General features: G+C 42.1%; 1 protein-coding gene across 6 annotated transcripts in view; it reads left to right on the plus strand.

Annotated features, from left to right (window-relative positions):
* The window catches only part of RIMS1 (regulating synaptic membrane exocytosis 1), a 487,540-nt gene extending 466,380 nt beyond the window's left edge, over positions 1–21,160 (plus strand). For all 6 annotated transcript variants that reach the window (XM_065400580.1, XM_065400581.1, XM_065400582.1 and 3 more), the window contains 5 exons: positions 2,949–3,090; positions 13,531–13,643; positions 18,538–18,639; positions 20,432–20,571; positions 20,942–21,160. In XM_065400580.1, coding sequence (XP_065256652.1) covers positions 2,949–3,090; positions 13,531–13,643; positions 18,538–18,639; positions 20,432–20,571; positions 20,942–21,160 — 716 coding nt within the window. The remainder of the gene's footprint in view (positions 1–2,948; positions 3,091–13,530; positions 13,644–18,537; positions 18,640–20,431; positions 20,572–20,941) is intronic.
* The last annotated feature ends 3,301 nt before the right edge of the window (positions 21,161–24,461 follow it).

Below are 24,461 nucleotides of genomic sequence, written 5' to 3' on the forward strand. Positions count from 1 at the left end.
TTCAAAAATACTAAAAGGCAATGCAATCCCACTTTAAAGTATCTTGTTAGAATTAGGCTTTGCTGAGAATTTTTAAAGAACATGCCAGTAAAATAAAGCTTGATATCTTCTTTTTGGCAGTATGAGTGGAATAAATAAAGGGTAATGCATATAACTGGCTAGTGTAAGACTTGGAAAATATGTGAGGTATGTGCTTGAGCTTATTTATCTTGAGTGAAGACTATTCTCAGTATCTCAAAAAATCTGTTATGTATCTTACCACACTATTTTAGGTTACTTGTATGGTATATTTCTGATTATATTGCAGAATATTTAGAATTTTGCAGGATCTTTAGAATGTAATTGTAAAACGCAATGGAGAGTGGTGACTGAAGGAAAAGGGAGGAAGCCAGAACAGTTATGCAAAGAATAGTGACTTAGAAAATGTTCTGAAAAAGTTCTTCACAAAGCGCACAGTCAACCTGTGGAGCTCCTTGCCTGGGGAAGTTGTGAAGGCTAGGACTATAACAGGGTTTAAAAGAGAACTAGATAAATTCATGGAGGTTAAGTCCATTGATGGCTATGAGCCAGGATGGGTAAGGAATGGTGTCCCTAGTCTCTGTTTGTCAGAGGGTGGAGATGGATGGCAGGAGAGAGATCACTTGATCATTACCTGTTAGGTTCACTCCCTCTGGGGCACCTGGCATTGGCCACTGTCGGCAGAGAGGATACTGGGCTGGATGGACCTTTGGTCTGACCCAGTATGGCCATTCTTATGTTCTTATGACTCTTTAGCCAGTTCAATGCTCACTACTCAGCAAGAAATCAAGCCTGTCAGAATCATATATGGCTGGGGCCAGGCATACTCCACAGTACAATGGGATCCCAGTCCATGGTGCACACCCTTAAATTCCATGGCAAAAATCACTACATTCAGTGGCAAGAACACCTGTATTCCATGGCAGTGGTAACTTATTCTATTCTATTAAATACTCTTCGTTCCCATCCAAGCCCATCCCCGAACAAACACAGCTATGGCTCATAGCTAGAATCCTCATTACTGTAATCAGTGGATATTTTCAACCATGATTATTTTCAAGGATGGTTTTTTTCACTGTACATTACATGCACCTTGGCTCCACTCCCTAACCCTAACAACAGCAGCCTCAGTCCTGGCAGTCCAGATTATAATCTCTTTCCACCTTTTGTGCCATGGGTGGGAGGAGTTTGTACCTAGCTTCAGTGTCTCATCTGTCCTGTTTCCAGGGCCTTAGCTATTGCACTGTTCTCAGGGCAGCCCAGTTCACCGGCCTTCTTTTCTACCTGCAAATTGGTCTCTGGCTTCCCAGCCTGGCCAGCCCTGTAGAAGAGTGGTGGGAATATGCGGTGTAATGTAACTTCCCCATGTGGATACAGCTGGAGAAGGGAGGGCAACTGCAGATCAATCCCAGCAGTGCAGGGAGAGAGGAAACAAAGTATCAAGCTGTTGGCTGCAGCATATGGTGGAATTCTGCTGAGTCACAGGGCTGTTTATATCTCCCAGAGCTATGATTTCAGGCTCTCTGCAGACTCATTCCACCAGTTAATGTGGAAAACATGAACCCAGTGTCATTTTTACAACTATAATGGCTAGAAACATCATTTATTTTAAAATGAAAATTGAGATTCTGGAGCCTAATTCTGCAGAAAGGGGTAAATTCCCTGGCAGTAGACTCAGAGAACACACACAGTCCATATTGCTTCCAGAGCCACCTATGCACAACCCAGGAATGGAGTGTGTAGCTCTGCCTCACACAAACACTGATGGGTAATAGGGGATATTTTCTCAGCTAATGCATAGCCAGGCATATTGAATGGACTGCATTGGTCCACGGCAGGAACTTGCAGCTGTTGGCTTCAAAATGGAGCAAAGAACTCCCACCCTAGTTGTGATCATTGGGGATAGCTGATTTCTTCTCGGCTGATGGATAGCCCAGGGTATCGAATGGCTCAGGTGGCCAATCCAAATTTGAGCAAAAAACTCCCCATTCTAGACAAGAAGCAGAGAAAATGAATTGTTTTGACTCCAGTTCAACTTCCAAAACAGGTGCTTTTGGAAGTGGTCCCCCCCCTCCCCAGATACTGCCCTAAATTACAAACAGACTGAGAAATGGATGTGGTGAGGTGTGTTCCCCCATTTTGGCTTTGAATCAAGGTGCTGACCAAAAGTAAGAGCATTCACATATGAGGGAGAAGTACAGAAAAATGATTCTTCGTACAGTTATATGAACATTTGCCAAACATAGTACTTCATGAAAGAGAATAATGTTACCAGTGAAATCTGAGGCCTAGTAGAAGGCACATGAACTAACAGAACATTGCAAGTCTGTCGTCAACAAAAATTATCAGCGCAGCAAGAGACTTGTTAGAGACATTTATGATGAAAGATTTGTGAAGTCAAAAGTAATTAATTATGGAATCGTTCTGAACCAGCCTCATTTTTCCAGCACTTGTCATAACTGTAGCAGAATACATTTAACATCAGTGACTGTATTGTCACCTTCAAAACCTGATGCTGGGGTAGACTCAACCATCATATTTTGGGACTCCAGTTGTTTAAATGTAAAGAGTCGTTCTTTGTTGTGAAATTCAAACTTCATTTTAAGTAACCTGTGATGGAAGCTCCTTTGAATGGGGCAATTCATAAAGGAAATATACAAGTACATAATATCTTTGTGTAACATGATGATCTCAGAGTTGCAGCCAGAAGGCTAGAGTGTTTCCATTATCTTTCAAGTGGATTCCATCTGAGAGAGACCACCAACTAGGGACTAGAAAAGAGAGATTATTTACATTTGATTAGAATAATCTGTTTCTGATGTCTTTTTTATGAATGGAAATGGGCAAATTGTGATCAGACAAAAATGTGCAAGAAAACACCTGATCCTAGAATGCAATGCTAATGCTTCCTTTTATTTTTCTACTTTCAGAGGCTGGCAACAAGAAGCTAAAAAGCACGATACAGAGAAGCACAGAAACAGGGATGGCAGCAGAAATGAGGAATCGTATGGTTCGGCAGCCAAGTCGGGAGTCCACTGACGGCAGCATAAACAGTTACAGCTCTGAGGGGAAGTAAGTGAAATTACAAATATGTAGCAGTGCAGAAATACATAGGATTTTCTTATCCTTACAAGAAAGCTGGTTAAATACTAGTAAAAAACAAACCTCCTGATTTTAAAAGTTCCAGATTTGGTTCCCTATGGAATTGCTGTTTGTACAAAATCTTGCACTTGTGTAATTCTTTGCAAATCCCAAAACTTTCAGGCATTTACATTAGAAGAGCGCTTTCTCTAGACTATTCTTCTGTTTAAAGTTTTTCCAGTCTGAGTCTGAAAATTCTGTGATTCAGATTATTCAGTAAATATTTATAAATAACAAAATATGATTACAGAAATCAGGATTGCTTTACTAATCAAAAACGAAGCTAAATTCATAACAAATATTATTTGAAACAAGACATTTGGCCACCTTTACTTTGCACTAGTGGTGGTTCTCTGCTTGGATCAATCCTGAATTAAACTTCAGATGTTTTATGTTAAACTCCCTGTTATATGAAACTGTGTTCAGTAACTGTGTATATAAAGAAAGTTTAGTTTGGAGCTGATCCAAGTACAGTTCTTATTGAAAACTATAAAGTCTTACTGCACATCAGCTAAAATCAAACATAGAAGCCTGAGTATTCAGACAGTTCTCTTCTTTCACCGTTGTCATTGCTAATGACTGCACCACAACTAAAGGTGGGGCAGAATTTGTGTGGGCTTACCCAAAGAAGGACAGCTCTGCTTTGTGGTTGGGGGGGTGGGAGAGAGAGGAAGAAGGTCAGAAACTGCTGCAAAAGGTGCTCGGTGGTCAACTTTGCAGCAATGACTCCCCCCTCTCCCCCCCAGGAATGTGCATAAAGGTATGAAACCTGGGTGGGGCAAGTCTCTATGTGAAAGCAGGGAGGAAGCCAGCAGAACAGGAATGGGCTGGGGCTCTTGCAGGACCACGTGGAAGCAGCATGGCCCCAAGAAAGCATGGCTCCAGAAAAGCAGCAAACAGCATTGGAAACAGCATGGCTCCAGGGGCACGGAGAAGGGTGAGCTCAGGAAAACAGGGGGGCTGTTACCCCTCTCCCCCAGCCCCAGAGACAGGGAAGGGCAGGCACAGGCAAATTACAAAGAAAGGGGACAGTGCAAAGAAGGGGAACTAGCGTCCCCTGCCCCAGGTACTTGATGTTCAGTGCAGGTACTCCATAGGGAGGGCAGCCAGTGACCAGTTAAATGGCCTGGTAAAGAACTTAACAGAAGGTACTGGATAAAGAAACAGAATGGGGGAGAGGGTTCAGGGGCTCCCATGACAGGTACGGCAGGGAGCCAAACCCCCTCCCCCTTCTCATAGCCCTCTTTAAGCCTCTTGCGAGGCTGGTGGATGGTAAGGTCCAAGCCGTGGGTCGGCTGGGGGACCTGGATGGAAACAAAGGGCGGCTGATGGAAGCCCTGAAGAATTGATTTGAATAAGCATGGATTTGCCTGCACTGTACACTTTATCTGCCAGGTAGTCCCAGACATCTATATAATAAAGTTGTGGCCTGATTAAAACCCATAACAAGTCTCTTGTCCTTCTTGCGGTGTACCCAGACAATAAGTATGTAGGAAGAGAGAACAGTGGCAGACCCAGCACAGAGCATACATTCATATGCCAGCCTCCTCAGAGGTCTTAGTGGGACTACTTTTATTGTTAACTGCTGAAACAGCACTGTCTTGGAGACAACCCGATCCTCCGACAATGAGGTCTAGTACTGAGAGGTGAGCAGAGATAGACCCAGCATAGCATACTTTCATACTGCATACAAAAAAAGCTACATTAAAAGAATATGAAGTTTGCAAAATCAAGCACTCAACAGTTAGAAAATGCCCAAATTAAGGCTGCCCATGCAACTTTAATTTGGACCCCGGTGCAAATGCATTATGATAGTCTTTAATTACAATGACACTTATTTTCTGCACAGGACCCCTGCTTCATTCAGTACTTCATAAGTACCTACAGGGGCCAAACTGATAAATAGTGGTACTCTTCCCAGCTCTGCCCATTCGCGACACTAGAGTGAGATGCCACTCTCAGGAAATTTCACAGATGTTCAAAATATGATCTTGCCTACTTTGGACTTTGCTGGGCTCCTAAATGGAATTTCAACCCACTGCTGAGTTAACCAGGCTTATCTTCCCCTCGGTCTGGCTCAGATGCCCAGTTGTGTTCCTTCTTGATGGGAGGAGAAATGTAAGTGTTGGTACTATCATTCAGAGCAGGCTAGCCATTTTAGAGTTCATCAAAGCAGGGAAGAAAGTAGAGGAAGAATCGTATGATGAAAACCTACAAAATGCTGACATTTAAAATATTATTAGCATTTGAATTAACACCTATTCTTCTTGAAGTTATGGTCCCTACTTGTATTCCACTTGAGGTGCATGTGCACTCCAGGAACTTGAGACTAGAAAATTTTTGCTAGCAATGTCTATTGGTCCATGCATACTCCCCTCTCTTCCTTGTGCTCCGAACCATAAGGGGCAGCATGGACCGACCACCTCTACAGTTACTTTCTACTTCCTGTGGTCTGAGATGGAACCTCTTCAGTGCCTACAGCATGAGCCAGTGTTCTCCTTAAAAACTTTGTAGTTAGTTGTAAATAGTTTTTAAACCTGTTTTTAGATATAATGTAGATTAGTAGGTTTGAGGACTTGGGGTCCCCACCCCAACACCTCCTTGTACTATGCCCATGATCCCAGCATTAAATATCCTTGTGGCCTGTGCCTGGGCATTCCCTGTCCTCAATAATTGCGACACATGCCTCTGTTGCTTCAGGGAAGCTTATATCCACTCTAAGGACAGCATCTGCCAGACCTTTCCTAGCCAAACCCATCAAGCCTATGAGCAATCAGTTCTCTTACAGGTTTAGAAGATTCTTGGTGGACTGCACTGTGAGGCCCAAGAAGACAAGGAGGGGAAGGGGAGATGAGGGGGGAAAGGTTATAGTCCAAAGTGAAGATGGGATGCTGATGCCAGGGCTAAAGGGGTGAGAGGCCCTGTGGGGATGTTCCTGGTGAGCCATAGGGACCTGGAGCAATTGAAGAAGGGAGAGTGGGATTGGTGCAGCCAGGAGCTGGGGGCATTTGGGCTGATTTGTATAGTAGATGGGCTGGAAGGTTGGGGCAGCAGAAGGGCCCTGCAGGGAGTAAGGAATTGTGGAGAGCAGAGGGAGTTTGCAGGGAGGGGTGTGGTTTGGACATGGTTTGGAGAATTTTGGCAGGGTGATGTTTTTGTGGAGGTTAATTTGGGGGTTGTGATATGGGTGATTTTGTTTGGGGAGATGGGGGTTGGTGTGGTGGGGAGGAGGGATGAGTGGGGGCTGTGGCAGGAGGAAGTTTTGTGGGGTTTGTGGGCTGTGGGTTTATTGGGTGGGAGGGGCTTGGGGGTGTTTATTTGGGGTTGTGATAGCAGGGGGCTGGATGGGTTTAAGCAGGGCGGGGGCTGGGTGGAGAGTTATTTTGGGGGTTGGGGGGGGGCTGTAGGAGGAGGGTTATTTGGGGTTCTATGGCAGAGGTTTGGGTGGAGATCTGTGGGATGGGGTTATTTGGGAGTCTGTGGCGGGGGGGGGTGGAGGGTTGTGGGGTAGGAGCTGGGAGCACAGGGAGCTGTGTGGCAGTGCCAGTGGCCGCAGCTGGCTGTAGTTGTATCTGGCTCCATCCTCCACAGCCCCTTCCTCTCTCCTCCCTCCCGCTCCATCTTCCCAGCACCAGGGAGGGATGGACTCGCTGCCACCACATCAAGGAAGGTCTCTGGGCACTGAAGGGATGGACTCTGCAAGAGCAAGCCTCGGGGTGGGGAGGGAAAAATTCCAAAGTGCTGGAGCATCGCTGTGTCCCGGACCACTCAGGAAGCACTATCCCCCCGAAACAGTGGATGTCTGTACTCAGTTAGTTTTAAGAGTTTTGCAGCATTTATAATAATTACTCATTACTTTAACAAACCTCAGCAAAACCCTGTCTTGTTCTTGATGATTCTACATATACCAAGAATAAAAGCTTTATGCACCATTTTTAATATATTTCCAGCACAAAGCATGCGGGAAGTAGAGACCCCCTTAACATAAGGCATAGCCTTTAATAATACATTAATTTTGACTAAATAGTTTTGGCTCACACACCTTTATGAGATATTACCCCCTGGTACAAGCTTCCACTGCAGACATCCTTTGGCAGAGCAGTCCTCTAAGTACCCCAGTATTCCTTGCACCCTCCTCCTCCTCAATGAATACTGCTTGTGATTCACCTCAAGTGCAATATACATAGGGACCATCACTTGAAAAAGAAAGAAAGGTTACTTACCTGTACAATAACTGAGATCTGTGGTCGCTACATGTAGTCCATTACCCACCTTCCTTTCCCTCTGCTGTGGAGCCTTATCCAAGGACTATTCACAACAAAAAGGTAACTGGAGTGGCAGTCGGTCCTCTCTGCTCCTTATGCCCTCAGCTCAGAGCACAAGGAGGGGTGCAAACCAATGGATAGTGCTAGCAAAAAATCTTCCACTCTTAGGTGTACCCCAAGTGGAATACAGGCAGGGTTCACATATTCTCAGAGCTCCTGTTACTGTATAGTTTAGTAACCTTACTTTAAGATGACGAGGGCTGTTCACACCCCTCCCGACTATTGTTACAGGAAGTCTGCAAACTCAAGCTGACATTGCTGAATCAGTTAACCTTGACAATGGGAACAGAATTTTGCTTCACAACCATAACAGCTAGAGAGGCCTTTTTTTTTTTTTTAATGAAAGTTGAGATCCTGAAGAATAAGAAGATAGCTTTTAAAAGATGCCACTCTGCTGGATACCAGCACAGTTCATGTCCTGAATACTTAGATTGACAGCTGATTTAGATCATATGAACATAAGAACAGCCATATTGGGTCAGACCAATGGTCCATCTAGCCCACTATCCTGCCTTCTTACAGTGGCCAGTGCCAGATGCTTTAGAGAGAATGAACAGAACAGGGCAATTTATCGAGTGATCCATCCCCTGTTGTCCTGTCCCAGCTTCTGTCAGTTAGAGGTTTTTTTAAGTTATGGTAGTGGAAAGTAGTGTCACAGGAATGTACCCAAAGATAGGTCATTCAGTGCAATAGCAGGTTTTGGTTTATTTGCTACACTTTATATTATCATTATTTGTGGGGCTCGGCACTGGATCAGATCAGGATCTGGTCAGAATAACAAGAATCTGGCCAACCAGTGGCATTAGGATTAAAACTAGCTCTCAACAGCACTATGATTATGGGCCAGTTTGCTAGTGTGGTAAGCAACTGCAACATATATAGTTGCTTTCCGTATATAGTCTAACTGTTTTGAAGGTGGTTGGATATAGACCTAGATCAGCGTGAGGCAGATGCCTGGCATGGAAAATTTCAGCCCAAACAGTTGAAGTTCCGCAAAGTTATAAGCAGGGCTACAATTTTACCACACCAATTTTTAATAAATTTTATGGCAGAGGTACAGGAAAAGAACAATATGTCACAAAAAGGTGGGCAAGGAGTTGGTAGGGAGAGAGTTTTGGAGACTGAGCCCACCCCGCATTCACCCTGCAGCAGCAGCTCCTGTCCCACAGAGCTGGGCTCCAGGTGTTGTGACCTAACTCATGCAGTTGCAATGCCAATCAGAGGATAGAGACAGAGGGGGGCAGAGGGCCAGATTTGGTTGTCATTGAAACCTAGTGCACAAGGTCACAATGCCACACAGGTTTGCTGCATCCACTCCTTTGTCTCCATCTATGTAGGTGCGGATATACTAAACATGAGTGGTGTTGCGATCCTGAGGGCTAAGTCACAATGCTACTTGGTTTGGGTGCATTTCACAGACTTTATTCAAATTCATGGTTTCCGTGACCACCGTGATGTCCAGGACAAAATTGTAGCCTCAGTTACAAGAAACTGAAAACAGGGTCTTATAATTAGATATGTTGGGCAACCATAATTTCCAGCCAGGGCCTAGCCCCACAGATAGTGATAATATAAAGTCAAGCAAATAAAACCAAAAACTGTGATTATGTTAAATGACCTAGCTTTGGCACTTTTCTGTGGCACTACTTCCCACAAACATAACTTAAAAAGAAACTTCCCAAAATATTTGTACATCGGACAGGCAGGTGCAAGACCAATTGACTGCAAGTAACAAAGATTAGCAATTCCAGACCATGGTTGGAAACATATTTCCTTAGGAATTATTTGTGTTTTTCATTAAAACTGATGCAGTATGATAAAACTAATTACATTTTTTAATGACTGGAATTTAAAATTAATCATAGCGGGATAGGATCAGCCTCTGGATTTTTTTTTAATCACAATAGCTTGTCTCAGGAAACTCTTCTACTGTCACATGGCATTGGTAATGGACTAATACATATTTATTTTTATTAGCTGTCTACTTCCTTGAATTTCTCTTTGGCGTAAAGATGTCATGATGCTTCCCAGGGGTACCCTGCGTTGTGAGGCACCTCATTACCACCTGCCCTTAGTGTGAGGAAGTCTTGTGTGTGCCTGCTGGGGGTCAGCTCCCCAAATCCACCAGCCACATGGAACACAACCATTCCCCTCTAGGCCTAGATAGGCCCCCCTGTTTTTCTACAGGTTAGCGATAGGCACACTCCAAGCCTCGAGCCCCCCAGGCATCTCCCTGGAGAGTCCAGCTCCTGTCCCACTGGACACTTGCAGTATTCACGGATTCTCGGCTTCCAAAGAAACAGTTCACCCCAATTTACCAGGACTGGCTCCGCATAGCACTTAGATATGTTTATAGTGAAATCAAGTATAAGTTTATTTAATAAAGCATAGAGAGTCAAGTAACAGTAAGTAGAAGTATTGGGGGGGGGGAGGAAATGGTTACATATAAAACAAAATCATGACATGCATCCTAGAGCCTAACCCTAGAAAAGTCTAGCATTTGGCTCACCCAAAATCATTGAAATGAGTTTCATCTAGATGTGGCTGTGACCCTCCCTTCATGAGACAAGTACACTGTCAGCTTGACTCCCTCGTGAAGAATTCATTGTGTTCCTTTGCCCCCAAGATATACAAGTCCTATCCTTTGTCTTCATTCACAGACAGGACACCCCTGCTGTTTTGTTTCTTCCTGTACATTTTCTTTCTTGTAGATTTCACAATCTCTCACTGATACCTGGCTCATTATGCAAATAGGCCTCAATTGTGAGGCAGACAATACACATATGATCAGACAAAGAGATAAGCGTCTGTTACCTCCTGCTTGAAAAGAATCAATCTGAGGCATGTGACCTCCTGGTGACCTGAATTAACTCCAGGACCTTAAAAACATTATTATCAGTATATAAATACATAACTCCTTAAATATTATCCACACATGCATTTTGCAATGATTATGATGACCAGTGAACTACTGGCTCTCGGTAGACTAGGTCAGTAGAGACCTTACATGCCACCTATTGGTGAACTATTATGCATATTTCAGATCCAGGTGATCCCTGTAAGCCATATGCACCCCCTGTGTCCTCTGCCAGTTGGCACCAAGAGGTCCCTGCATTACAAATGTGTATTTTAAAAGTCTCTTTTTAAAGAATGATTATTGAGCAAATAGCTGGCTTAGAGCAATGGAAAGAACCACAGAAACTTTCACCCCTGAGACATTTGCTAGGCAAACTTGAGAGTCGCAAGCAGAGGCAGCTAGCAGGAGAGTTTTGGAGGGCGTAGCTAGAGACTTTGCGGTAACAGGACTTGGTGAGTGCTGCATTTGGTTCATCTGTACACTGTTTGTGTGACTATTCATTTGTTCTGTGTATGGGCTGTGTAGATGGGCGTTTGACCCCTGATAAGCAGCTAAGACAGGTCTGTTTGTTGGTACCTTGATAAGGGCCAGGTGGGTCTGATCTTTGGAGCTTTGATCAGACCCACTCTTTGAAGCCTATAGGTGGTTAATCACTCACTTGTGGAGCTGAACTGAGCTAAGCTAAGCAGGGGGAAATGATGTAAAAGTCATTTGCTAGGCAAACTCAAGAGCTGAGAACCAAGGAAGCTAACAGGAGAGTTTCTGAAGATATTTGGAAAGGGAGTGTAAGAGGCTTGCAGGTTCAGCTCTATGTGCGATTCCATGATGGCCAGTGATGGAACAGTGGAGGTGACCTGCAACAGCTGTGCCATGTTTTCTTTCCTGCCTGAGCCAAAAGTGCAAGTTGGGGGCTGTACTGGAGGAAAAGATTCTTGGATTGGAAGGGCAAGTAGAAACATTACAGCGAATCAGAGAAGCTGTACAGCCAGGTTCAGGAAATGTCAGCACCCCAGGTTCAAGGAAGAATGGAGCTGGAGAGAGAGAGGACATCAGAGAAGAGGCCTGGCAGTTCAGAAGCACCATAGGCAAGAGGTCTTGGCAACATTCTACATGGCTGGAGACAGACAAGGATGGGCATGCTGTGGCCACCAGAGAGAAGAGGACCAGGAGGATTTCAGCTTGGTCCAAACTGAAAGAAAACCAAGTTTGCCCACAAAGAGATCAGAGAAATTCTGAATTTCTTGGCTCAGCCCAACTCTGTAAGATGAATCTGAACTAGAACAAATCCTCTCAAAATACAGGAAGATTCTGATCTGGACCCAATTTTTTCAAATCTGGCCCATCTCTAATGTCTATAGAGGAAAAATAGTAAATTAAAAATATTACTGGAAAATTAAGTATCAAATGATCACATGTAAATATAAAGAGTGTATTACACTTTTCAGTGCAGTATTTGTTTCAGAGCATACCATAATGAAGATCAATAGAAGACCTTACATAGTGGGTACAGTGAGAGGGGAATGCTGGGATTGTGGGCATCATAGGCATTTTCTCTTTGCCTTTGGGATTTGAGAAGAGCACCATTCTCCCCAGTCTGAGCCTGACCTTAATGGAATATGGAGGGGGGAAAGTCCAGCATCTTTCACAAGTACTACAGTCATTTAAAACAAAACTAAAAACCACAACATACCACAATGACAAAGATTGCTGTTTTCTCATGAATAGGTCAGCTATCAGAATGTCAGCTATCAGCTATCTCTCACATCCTGCATGGCCCAGAGGAGTCGGGTGATGTGGGCTCATTCAAATTCTATGTCCCAGATTTGGGCCCTAATCTCTTATTAGATCTCAGTATCTGTTTTCTCTATTTGAAAACTTTCAGAGAAGGTACTAGTGGACTTAGTACTCTGTGGACTTGGAAGGTACTCTGAACTATGGTACTAGTGGCTTAAAGCAGGAGTGATACAAGAGATGCAGCAAAGGATGGGAAAATTATATCTGGGAATTTTAGTTACAAGAAAGTTATTACAAACCTTAACATTCTTTAGTTTGCTTTCTTTGTTTGTTAATTGTAATACTTTAATTTTTAAATAAATGGAATCAGGTAGAAAATTGTTAACATCAACAGGTGACAGGGTATTAGATGCAGAACATTTCATGACCGTTTGAAGCTTCATTCAATTTTAAAATGTCTCCATTGAACTAATCCCCTTCAAATGCAGCACTTAACACATACGTGAACTACAACTGGGTGAAATTTTTCATCCAAAACTTCTTTCAGCAGAAATGCTGATTCCACAACACTGAAACCTTTTACAAATTCATGTTGATTTTGCTGAATTGTTTGTTTAAAAAAATCCAAAAAATTGAAACATTTAGTTTTATCATTTTCTAAACAAAATGTTTCAATTTCAGTTTGAAACAACTTTTCATTTAAAAGTTTCCTTTTCATTTTAATTTTAATAGTTTCAAAAAGATCAAAATCTAAACAAAGCATCTTAATTTTATCAAAATGAAACATTTGTTTGACCTGAAATGAACATTTTTTAAAACTTTTTAATTCACTGAAATTTTTCATTTTGGGCTGACCTGAAACAATTTTTTTACTTTTTGAAATTGCCAACAAATCAAAAATCCATTATTCACCCAGTTCAAATGTGAACCACATTCAGTGCCACATAATCAGGGGATTATGACCTTCACCACACTTCAGTTCTAGTTGAGTAGGGGAGGAGTAGAGAAATAGCCACTTTTCCATGGAAGTGAAGTAAAAAGGCGATTGGTCTTGCCACAGCTACATCCCAGTGAAGAGGAGATGGTGTTGCTACAACTATTCCCCACTGTGCATGGCCTTCCAGAAGTCCACAAACATTGCTGCCTATAACCCTTTTAACTGTACCAGGTGGAGCGAGGTCCTGCCGTCACAGTCAGGGTCAGCTGGAATGGTTTGTCAGACTCTTTAGTGCTATAGCAAAACTCAAAGATGGCAAGTTGTTTGGGTGAACAAAACTACTTCCCAATGAGATGGTTTCAGTATACCTATTTTGGGGTTCTGGTTTTGCGGTATAGTTTGCAGTTACATTCTCTGAGGCTGTGTATTGTGTCTGAGAAGGACTTCCATGTTAATTATTGTGGGCCACTATGAATTAATGTTGTATTTACATGTACTCATGTTTTATATTTCTGTAGCCTAATATTCCCTGGAGTGCGGCTGGGTGCTGACAGTCAATTTAGTGATTTCCTTGATGGCCTTGGACCTGCACAGTTAGTAGGTCGACAGACACTAGCAACCCCTGCTATGGGTAAGAATAATTTATTCTCATGTATAAGACAAATGCTATCCCATTGACCAAAGTGAAGTTAAGGTGGCCAGAATGCAGCTCCTGGGCTACAGTCAGCCAAAGAGTTCTACCAAATAGCCTTCCCCATCTTTAACACAAAGGTGCTGTTTCAGAGGCAGTGCTAGCCCATTGGTGGGCCCAAACAGAAATATTTTGGAGGCCCTCCCCAGACCCGCTGATGGAGTGGGGGGGGGGGCAAAGGGGAACCCCAGACCCTTTTACATCGCCCGGTGTGCCGCAGGGCTCCTAGGCGTGTGTGGGGTGGTACTGGCAGCAGCAAAGGCAGCCAGGCGGGCATGTGGAAGCCCTTGCTGTGCCAGGAAAGCATGCACAGCAGTGCAGCCAGCAGCAGCTCTCTGGGCAAGAGCCAGCGCAGGCGTAGCACCACCCAGATCTTAGGTGGACCTTTCTAGGGGACCCACTGACCGTTCTAACCTGGGCAGAGTCATCCCTAGGGCATGGTGAATCGGGGTGACCGCTCCGGGCCCCGCGCTTTGGGGGGTCCTGCAGACCGGCATGATGGGCCAGCGCAGTCGGTCCTGGAAGTGACGGATTAGTCACTTCTGTCCCAGGCCCCGCAGACCCCAAGGGATGGCCCTGGCTCTGAGGCCTGGAATTGCTGTCGGCAGGCCTGGCCCTCCCACACAACACATAATAAACAGCAAATAGGTGCCCCCTTGAGCTTCTTGGGGGCCTAAGCAATTGTTTAGTTTGCTTATGCCTAGCACTGGCTCTGCTGTCCATAAACAGAACTGATGCTCTGTTTCTTCCAAAATCAGATGAAGATAGAGCATTTCATCCTGGGACCTGTGATGTCCACAGAGCTCACTTCTGTATCAAAGACAGTGGCCTCAATCTGTTCCTTTCTATGCAGAATAATTATGGTCCTTGGCTCCTGGCAAATTGCTAGTTCTCAGCTAGTTAGCGTTTGTACATGGTTGCCACTGATTATGTGGCCAATAACGGAATCTGACCCAGATTTAGCTGATTGAAAAATAATCCAAAAATCGAAAACTCTACTCCATATTTGCAACAAGGCTGACAACCAATTTACAAATGATGCCATTAGATTGTTGCTGTTGGAACTAGGGTGACCAGACAGCAAATGTGAAAAATCAGGACGGGGGTGGGGGGTAATAGAAGCCTATATAAGAAAAAGACCCCAAAATCGGGACTGTCCCTATAAAATCGGGACATCTGGTCACCCTAGTTGGAACAGATTAAAATTTAAAGTCTAATTTCCAGCAGCCTCTCAGGAGCCACCTATGGTTTGCTCTGTAATCTGAAGCATCTGAGAATCCCCTGGAGTACCAAGCGCTACAGGCTCGCCCCTGACACACCCACTTAGGGTGACCAGATAGCAAATGTGAAAAATCGGGACAGGGGGTGGGGGGTAATAGGCACCTATATAAGAAAACGTCCTGAATATCAGGACTGTCCCTATAAAATCGAGACATCTGGTCCCCCTACACCCATTCCACACTCCCTGCATGGACACTTATGGGGAGCCTACGTAGGGCTGTTTATGATGGCTTTATGCTCTGCCTGCAGTGGAGAAATTCTTCCCCGGGTCCTTGCAGGCTCTTTACGGTACATGTGAACCACCACAGCAGTGTGTAAGGGCAGGAGCAGGGGCAAAATCCCTTTAGTCTGCATTTGAGTGATTTGGTGACATATTTTGTGGCTGTGCATTGAGGATGAAAAATAAATAACCCTTGACATCTCCACTAGCCTAATCACGCTATGCAAGTTAAAAATCACAGATAGCAAGTGCTTTGGCTGAGGAGTCTTAAGCACTGCAGGGGGGGAGAGGATAGCTCAGTGGTTTGAGCATTGGCCTCCTAAACCCAAGGTTGTGAGTTCAATCCTGGGGGGGGCATTTAGGGAACTGGGGTAAAAATCTGTCTGGGGATTGGTCCTGCTTTGAGCAGCGGGTTGTTCTCCTGAGGTCCCATCCAACCCTGACATTCTAAGTGTGTTTTTTTTCTAAGGAACTCAGGTTCAGGAGGCTACTCAACTACTACTGAGGAGAAGTAGGGAACCAGGAGGAAAAATGGGAGAGGGTGCTCTCTTCTTTGCAGCTCATGAGCTCTACAAAAGAAGAAGTCTTGAGCTGCTGTATAAATCCAAACTTAATTATATTTTGTAATAGAAGTTTTTGGGCTATAAGCTTATTGAGCATGCAGCCTGTACAATGTTATAACCCCTCTTAAAAAATATCAGATTTCCTTCTTACAGGAAACAAGAAATGTCTGGGTTCTTCTGTTGTCCATTTTAAAATCAGGGTGATTCCAGTAGTGAATCCAGGTGCTAGCTTACATTCACCTCACTTTTTGCTTAAAAGTTGTTTTCCTCCCTAAACCTCTTCCAACAGGGCTCCTGAGTGCTAACAGTTTATTTCCATCTATTGGAGCCTTTATGTCTACAGGCTCAGAGAAGATTTTGGGCTACAAAATTCACTCAATCGTTCTACCTAACACTTTCTCTTCAAGGGCTTATACCTAGTAGATAGTCGTCTCTGCTGGTTTGAAAATGTCTGTGTTTTGGCACCCCCTGCTGACTGCCAGTAGCATAGACTGGATTTGAATATACAGGCTTACAGCATTGAAAGGTAGCCCAAGAGCACAGTTTATGGAATTTTCCTCTAAACTATTTTTAGCCCAGTACAGAGCTGTGTTTGTTGAAGCAAAGTTTTGATAGATAACAAACCAGCCCTGCTTGGCTTGTCATATCTCGAATACTAGAGTAGTCCAGGGCACTGTGCTATAATATTCTGTTAGTGGAACAAGTGTGCTAAGGTCTCCTTTTCGGTTACGTTTGAACAATAATACTTTTATCATTAAGAATACAGCAAATTCTGTAGCTCAGGTTTATTCACTATTCTTTGCTTAGAAACATGGACCTACATGTCAGACATCAGAAGGTCAGGGTCCTGCACAGGTGGGAATTCCATTTGCTTGCACAGTTACCACAATTGCACATGCCCAATGAGGTATTTGAGCGCCCAGACAGCCAGTTACGTGACTATCTACCCATTTGCATGATCAGTCTTGGTGACTTTTTTTATGAAGCCCTGAACTTCTCATGGTTTGAAAATCAGACCCATAATTACTAAGGCCCAAATCCACAAAGGGACTTAGGTATTGCAACACTCAGTGTCACAGAGACTAACTTGTAGGTGCCTAGCTACCCAATAGAATCCATAAACCTTGGATTAGGCACCTCATCTCCCTCTGCACTGAATGGTGACAAATAGGTGACTCAGAATGGGATCATCAAAACCCATCACACTAGGCAGGGGGTCACCTAAGCTAGCCAATAGCAGATGCAGAGGAGAGGGGTGGGAACCCTCTCCTGGAGTCAGGCACCTAAGCCACTTCTTGCAAGAACAGGAGTGGTGCATGCCTAACTGCAGTGAGAGCCACCCTTCTAGTGGTGGTGAGGGCACTCACCTGGGATGTGGCAGACCCTGGATCAATTAACCCTTTGCCTGAGGAGAAGGGATTTGAACATAGGTTTCCCACTCTCAGAGGAACCCCCTAACCATTGCTCTAGAGTGTCATTCTCATGCTGTCTCTGGCTCAATGCATATTTAAATATTTATATACTGTGTAATGGCCTCAACCAGAGAGATTGAGAGAGACCAGCATCAGTGTGTCTCACTCTCCAGTGGATAGGGCACGCACCTCCTCCTCCCTCCGGACCATTTGATGTGTAGTTAGCATGCTCTGAGAATGCCTAGAATATCAAGACCCACAGCACCTCGTTTGAGCCCCATTTGAGGAACCCACTTGAGCTTAGGTATCAGGCACCTGGGCACCTAGACTGATGTGCACATGTCTGATGGCAGAAACTTAGGCATCAAGGGGACTTGTGAAAATGCAGGCACTGAAGGATTTTAGGCAACCCGAGGGCTAGGCAGCAGCTTAGCAGAGGGTTAGAGGATTTCAGTGGCACCTAAATTTTTGGACTTAGGCACCTAAGTTCTTTTGTGGAGCTGCACTTAAGTGGCTTTTTTCATTTACAGTCTTTCTTTCCAAGTCAGAGCAGCACTTGTACCCCAACTCAGCACTTTTTTTTGGCTGCAGCTGTAGCCAGAGTTGTCATTTGCCAGAACATTCAGAACCGAAGAAGCAGCTTGGAAATCTTGTTATCTTAATATTCTGGCAGTCTGTTCAAGGTGCTGTTCAGGAAGGGAACTGTCACCCTCTTGCACTCATTAAAAAACTTCTGTAAAAAAAAAAATTGTGAGCCTCAAAGAACTTAGTCGTTGGCTAGACAGACTGCAGTCTACTTGTCTGGCTTTCTTCTTTCTGAAGGACAGACCTGCAATGTTTACAGCCACACACTTACCTTGTAAAAACAATGAGGAGTCCTTGTGGCACCTTAGAGACTAACAAATTTATTTGGGCATAAGCTTTCGTGAGCTAAAACCCACTTCATCAGATGCATGGAGTGAAAAATACAGTAATCAGAATATATATCATAGCACACGAAAGGATGGGAGTTGCCTTACCAAGTTGGGGGTCAGTGCTAACAAGGTCAATTCGATTAAGGTGGAAGTGGCCTATTCTCAACAGTTGACAAGAAGGGGTGAACAATTACCTTGTGCTCCTTCCATCTCTTTGTGTATCCACTTGGTATCTCTCCTCTTATACATGGATCAAAGGCTCTTTGAGGAAGGGACCATCAACAGGATACAAATCCCTGACTGGAGACTCAAGATGCTACCATAGTACAATAATAATAATGATAATCAAAAGAATTGCCTGAGTGATGACAATTGACTGTGGTGAGGTCTGCATTGAGCTGACCCAGATCATGGAATAAGCTTTTTCTTCTCCTTTCCTTTCAGGTGATATTCAGATTGGAATGGTGGATAAAAAAGGCCAGTTAGAAGTAGAAGTCATTAGAGCCCGAGGCCTCACGCAAAAACCTGGCTCCAAATCTACCCCAGGTGAGGAAAACTGCAAATGATGGAGGACAGGAGAATACAAAATATGCAGTAAAGTGTGGACCAGAGATCTCCAAAGAGACCTTCTCAGCTCTTTGTAGCAGTCACTACATTTACATGTATTCATTTTCTTTTTCGATAGAGATGTGTATTTAGAAATACCTACTCTGCCCATGTTCAATTCCTCTCTCTGCACACCATTTAACTTCAGGAAGTGCTGCCCTCACACGAGCAAAATCAACATTTCTGAGGCTGAAAAATCCTTGCTAGAAGGAATGTCTCCAAGGAGTGTTCAGCATGTGTAGGGAAAATGTTACATTTAGGCTTAGAGGGATTAGATTTTTATTGGTAAATGTTGATAAATGTCAATTTCATGGTACACACACAAATCAACAAAAAATCCATCAGTAATAATCACAATTTACATGTAGGCAAAGTAAGAAAAATGCTGCTTGTAACTTATTAGACTTTGCTTTCAGGATATTTATTTTGTATATTATTACATGTGATATTGACAATTCGTATTGTAATGGTTTAAAGCTTTAACTTATTGAATCTCAGTGTCTACTGTAATTAGGTAATTATCATCTGATTCCTGCCCCCATAATTTCCTGCAACTGTGAAACTTTACATTGATAACCATTGGGAAAAAATGCTTAAAACCTATCATTTTTCACAACTGTGAACATTTAAATTGATATAAATTGGGAAAAGGGCTTAAAAATAAACTGATATTATCCATCAAAATTATTAAAATAATCAAAATCTAGTTACATTTCACCATGGACCTGGTGATGCATATGGAGTCCCTTACATTATTATTTATGTATTTGTTTATTTCCATCTACAAAAGAGAAAGAGCAGGTGAAAGGGAATTGCAAGCAAGGAAGCTGGCAAGGTGGTGGAAACTCAGTATTGTGATCTTCAGTGACACGGCGGTATTTTGAATAAGTCAGCAAGCGGTATCAGTGCCCGTGAGCTCAAACATTTGAGCTTACTGGGAATAAATTAAATTATAGTTACAATAAAAATCTCATTATTTTAAGAAGTCTTTGCTGGAAAACATTTTTGTTTTCCAGGAGAAACACTGTTTATCATAATAATTAGAATATAGTTTCAGATTAACATTTGCTGAGATGTTACTTAAAAATTATTTGAGACACAAAGTAAATGAGGAACAACTGCCTTTTTATATGAATGTTTTCAGAAATGACTGTTCCAATTTTAAACACCCAGTTCATTGAAATGTCATAGGGAATGGCATATTTTGAAATGGCTTTGAACTCCTAACACATGGAACCATCAAACTGTCTATCAGTGACAACATAGTCTTGTTAATAATATCCAGTTCATGGGACACATACGTTAAAAAAACATACTTTAACAGATAAATGTAAGACATGTGTTACTAATAATAACTTATGCAATGTTGCTGTAACCATGCTGGTCCCAGGATATTAAAGAGACAAGGTGTGTGAGGTAATATCTTTTATTGGACCAAGCTTGTATCTCTCACCAACATAAATTGGTCCAATAAAAAATATTACCTCACTCACCTTGTCCCTCTGATATTTTTGATTAAAACCAAAAACTAGTAAATATTTAATTGACTTTTCATCATCTAAAATGTTTGCTTATTGTTGAAAATTCAACTCAGTTTGGCTAATGAAAGTAATTATGTTCACTTTTCTTTCTAGTCAGTTTCCATTCATTGTTCTTGTCCTCCACCCCAAGGGTGCAGTACTGTGAAATGCTTAAGTCCAAACATAAAACTGGTGGTGTTCGATTTTTGCAGCTCCCTATGTCAAAGTATACCTGTTGGAAAATGGAGCCTGTGTAGCCAAGAAAAAGACAAGAATTGCACGGAAAACACTTGATCCTCTGTACCAACAGACACTGTTTTTTGATGAAAGTCCACACGGTAAAGTCCTTCAGGTCAGTAATTACTTAATCTTGGTTTAGGCCCTGATTTGGTAAAGCACTTGAGAATTTGCTTAACTGTAAGATTCTGAGTCGTCCCAGTCACAGCCCACATAAGCACTTAATTTCAGAAATATCAGTTAATATATCTGAGTGATTTGTAATGTCATCAGACTCCCAAAATGTACCGATGTGGCTTTATTAGAAATTTTTCTCTATTGCTGTCTATGGCCCTAACCCTACCTGAGATTTCCCATCAGGCCCCTTCTCTTCTCCTTTCAAAAAATACTCACCCTACTCATGCAGGTAGGGAGTTGCCGCATGAATGAACATATAAGTGTATATTCTTTGGACAGTGTTAAATCTGTATTTTATGTCCTTACAGGTGATAGTTTGGGGAGACTATGGCCGAATGGATCACAAATGCTTCATGGGTGTTGCACAGATCCTTCTGGAGGAACTTGATCTGTCCAGTGTAGTAATAGGATGGTATAAATTATTTCCACCCTCATCACTAGTGGATCCAACCTTGACTCCCCTGACCCGCAGGGCTTCCCAGTCATCTCTGGAAAGTTCAACTGGGCCTCCGTGCATTAGATCATAGTGAACTTATAGCAGATGCTGTCTAATAAAAATGTTACCATCCAAGATAACAATCAGAACCAGATTCTTATATGATCAAAAGCATTGTTGGAGAGAGACAATCACTTCTGTTTTGCCTGTAGTAGTTATCCAAAAATATGTCTGAATTATTTGTTAAAAGATGGCTTAAATTAACAGAACAAAATAGTATATCAAATACAGTAAGTCAATCTACTAGTGACAGTCACTGATGCTTATTACAATTTTTAAAAAGAGCGGGACCTTTAGATTAGAATAAAATGAAAAAACAATACAAAACTGGAAGCTCTCACTCTGTTAAGTGTTGTATTTTTTCACATTTTGACAGAGCCCACAAGCAGTGTTAACTTCCTGATGTTTCAGCAGTTTTTCTGTACTTGTTACTTCCACTAGTTTTTTTGCTGTGTGATTCTGCCAGTTTTGTAAAAGTCCTCACAATGCTAACAGAGACCCTTCCTTTCGTTTTCTAAACCAAACAAAAAAGGGCTGAAGTATATCTCTGTAAGTATCCCTTCAAGTGTTCAGTAGCCAGAATTACCACACACGATGCCACTAAGGTTCTCATTGTTTCTTAGTTCTGGTTCTTCCAAGTCTTTCAGGTGAAAACCCAGAACAAATGACCAATCAAGATTATTTCATTAACAACAACAACAAAATCACAGTGCTAGTTTTTCTTTGTAAAAAGCAAATATGTTTGCATTATATATAATGTTTTTTATGTTTTATGATGTTTTGCATGGAAGAGTTTTGAAGAAATCTATCTGCAGCTCATGCTGGGGACGGATAAAAGCAGCTTTAGTCTTAATTTTGACACTGAAAATATTACTGGTAATGCAGTTTTCTTCTTAGACTCAGAGAGGAGATATTTACGTTCACGTGTATAAATGTATATTTGACTTCCCAAAATGTTGACCAGGAATGGGGTTGAGCATATGACACTTTCAGCTGTACCCAGGCTTCTCTGATATGTGTCACTTTAGACACACATGTCTGCCCTGGATAGAGCATGGTATGAGTTGTTCAGTATTTCACTGGAAATTCCAGTTGAAATATTCTGCACTTACTAATGTTTTTATCAAATTTTAGTTTACATTTCTTTGAGATTGATGCAAGCACAAAGCTTGATTTTTTAACGCAAGATATCTTACTTTTTTGGTAAAAAAAAAAAATCAAATTTCAATCTGCATTTTATTCATTTGAGTTCTTCTTGGCCTTGAAATCCTGTGTGATTTACTGTAAATGTGCTAAAAACTGCAGACTCTGCTGGTTCAATGATATGTTTTCCCTCCTTTTACAGGCCATTCAATTTTGTGATCACACAAATAGGGCAGCATGACTTGGAACTGTTCAAAGCTGCATGCACGTTTTGTAAAAAGAAGCAAAAAGATTATTTAATAATGTATGTTAGTTCCACATAGGCCGGCTTGTATGTTGCATGTACTTGTACAGTTTGCTCGTAATTACTATACTGAAGTAACCAAGAAATCTAAGCCATCCATTTTTCTTATAGACATTTTGCAGGTTTTAGCCAGGCAAGGTCTGTTAGTCTGGTGCTAAATGTCTATAGATGGACTTTATTTTTTACCCTATGGAAAACGTGATGTAGTATGGACCAAATTCCTTCTAATAAATATTTTGGTGTAGATTCCTACTGTGGGGCTGTAACACATGTAGAAACTCTGTGCACACTAGGTTTTAATTCATAGACATACTGCCTGCACCAAGTGAACTATTTATTATTATTTAACATGCCGGAACTATTCTGCCCAGGGTTCCATAGGGCACAGATTGATTACTGCTCGACCTGCTGAGCAGGAAGAACTGAAGCATTGGTGCACTACTACTAGATTCTGTTCTGTCTTAGTGGCCAAAAATCAACTAATTATAATTCGGTAGTATCTTTCTATTTTGACCACTTGTCTTAACACTCCCCTGTGCTTTTAAATGAACTCCTAACTCATGTTATGTAAACATGTTTAATAAAATTTCCTTTTCATGTCCAGAGTAGTTGTTGTGTTCAGTATGTTCTAAGGTTCGGATGCGACTCTTCTCACTACCAAATTGAATGAGATGTGTAACAGAAGTGAGCAAATAAGTGGTCCATTTAACTGATGTAGAAGCATGTGTTCAGCTGTAGTCTCAAGTCTAGACCTGGGGTAAGTGGGTGCAAGTCATGTGATTTCAATGATGTTGCATTCCCTTCCATGAAGGAGAGGGCCAAATTGTGCTCTCATTTATATGCAGTGCAATTGTATTGAAGACATTGGACCAAACTGAGACTTGGTGTAAGCAGATGCAACTCATTTGAGTTCAGTGAGGTTACATCTGCTTATACTAGGTTGGATTTTGGTCCAGTGGAGTTGCACAGATGCTGGTCTCAGGTCTGTATTTGGTGTAAAAAATGCTATTTAGGTACAAAGGGCAAATTCTGCTCTCTTGCAATCATTTAAATCCAGAATAACGCCATTGTTATTGACACCAATACATATATTATGAATAATTATTTATGCCAGTGTAGCTGAGAGCAGAATTTGGCACTAAATGTTGTTATTAGAGAAGCAAAGATGGTGTATTGTGTTTGATTTTAGTTCTCCTTATACTCTAGATATCATTTAATATAATTTAGAAATACCCTAAAGACTATCACATCACTTTGTACACATACATTTATTGCCTTGTTTAAATGAATACATAACTAAGCTTCAGCAAAATGAATTATTAAAATAACTCTATTCACAAAAAAAGAACTTTATGTTTCTACTTCTCTGGGGGGAGAATGATCTGTGAAATACAGAGGACATTATGATATCGTAAAATCTTCTCAAGTTAGGTGAATGAATGTTTCATGACTTCCATGGCTTTGGATATTGCATCCAAAAACTAGGATCTTTTTCTTACCCATCCTCAGGAATAAATTAAACAAAATTGTTTAGTATTCTGGATCCCCTCTATAACACAGAACATTTTAAACATTTAAACCTTATTTTCAAGCAGTGTATCTAATGAATAAGCAATACATGTATGAAGCATTAGGGAGAGAAGTGATTTTTTAACCCCACTAGATGGTAGAATGTGTGAAGACAGATGTTGCTCCCCCTCTTCTGCTGCTGTTGCCTTTTGAATTGCTCATTGTTGTGTGGTGGGATTTTAGCATCACAGATAAGTCAAAAGAACAGGAGTACTTGTGGCACCTTAGAGACTAACAAATTTATTTGAGCATAAGCTTTCATGGGCTACAGCCCACTTCTTCGGATGCACCCACGAGATGCACCTGTAGCCCACGA

The sequence above is a fragment of the Emys orbicularis genome, chromosome 3 (genome assembly GCF_028017835.1).
Source record: "Emys orbicularis isolate rEmyOrb1 chromosome 3, rEmyOrb1.hap1, whole genome shotgun sequence".
NCBI classification, from domain to species: Eukaryota; Metazoa; Chordata; order Testudines; family Emydidae; genus Emys; species Emys orbicularis.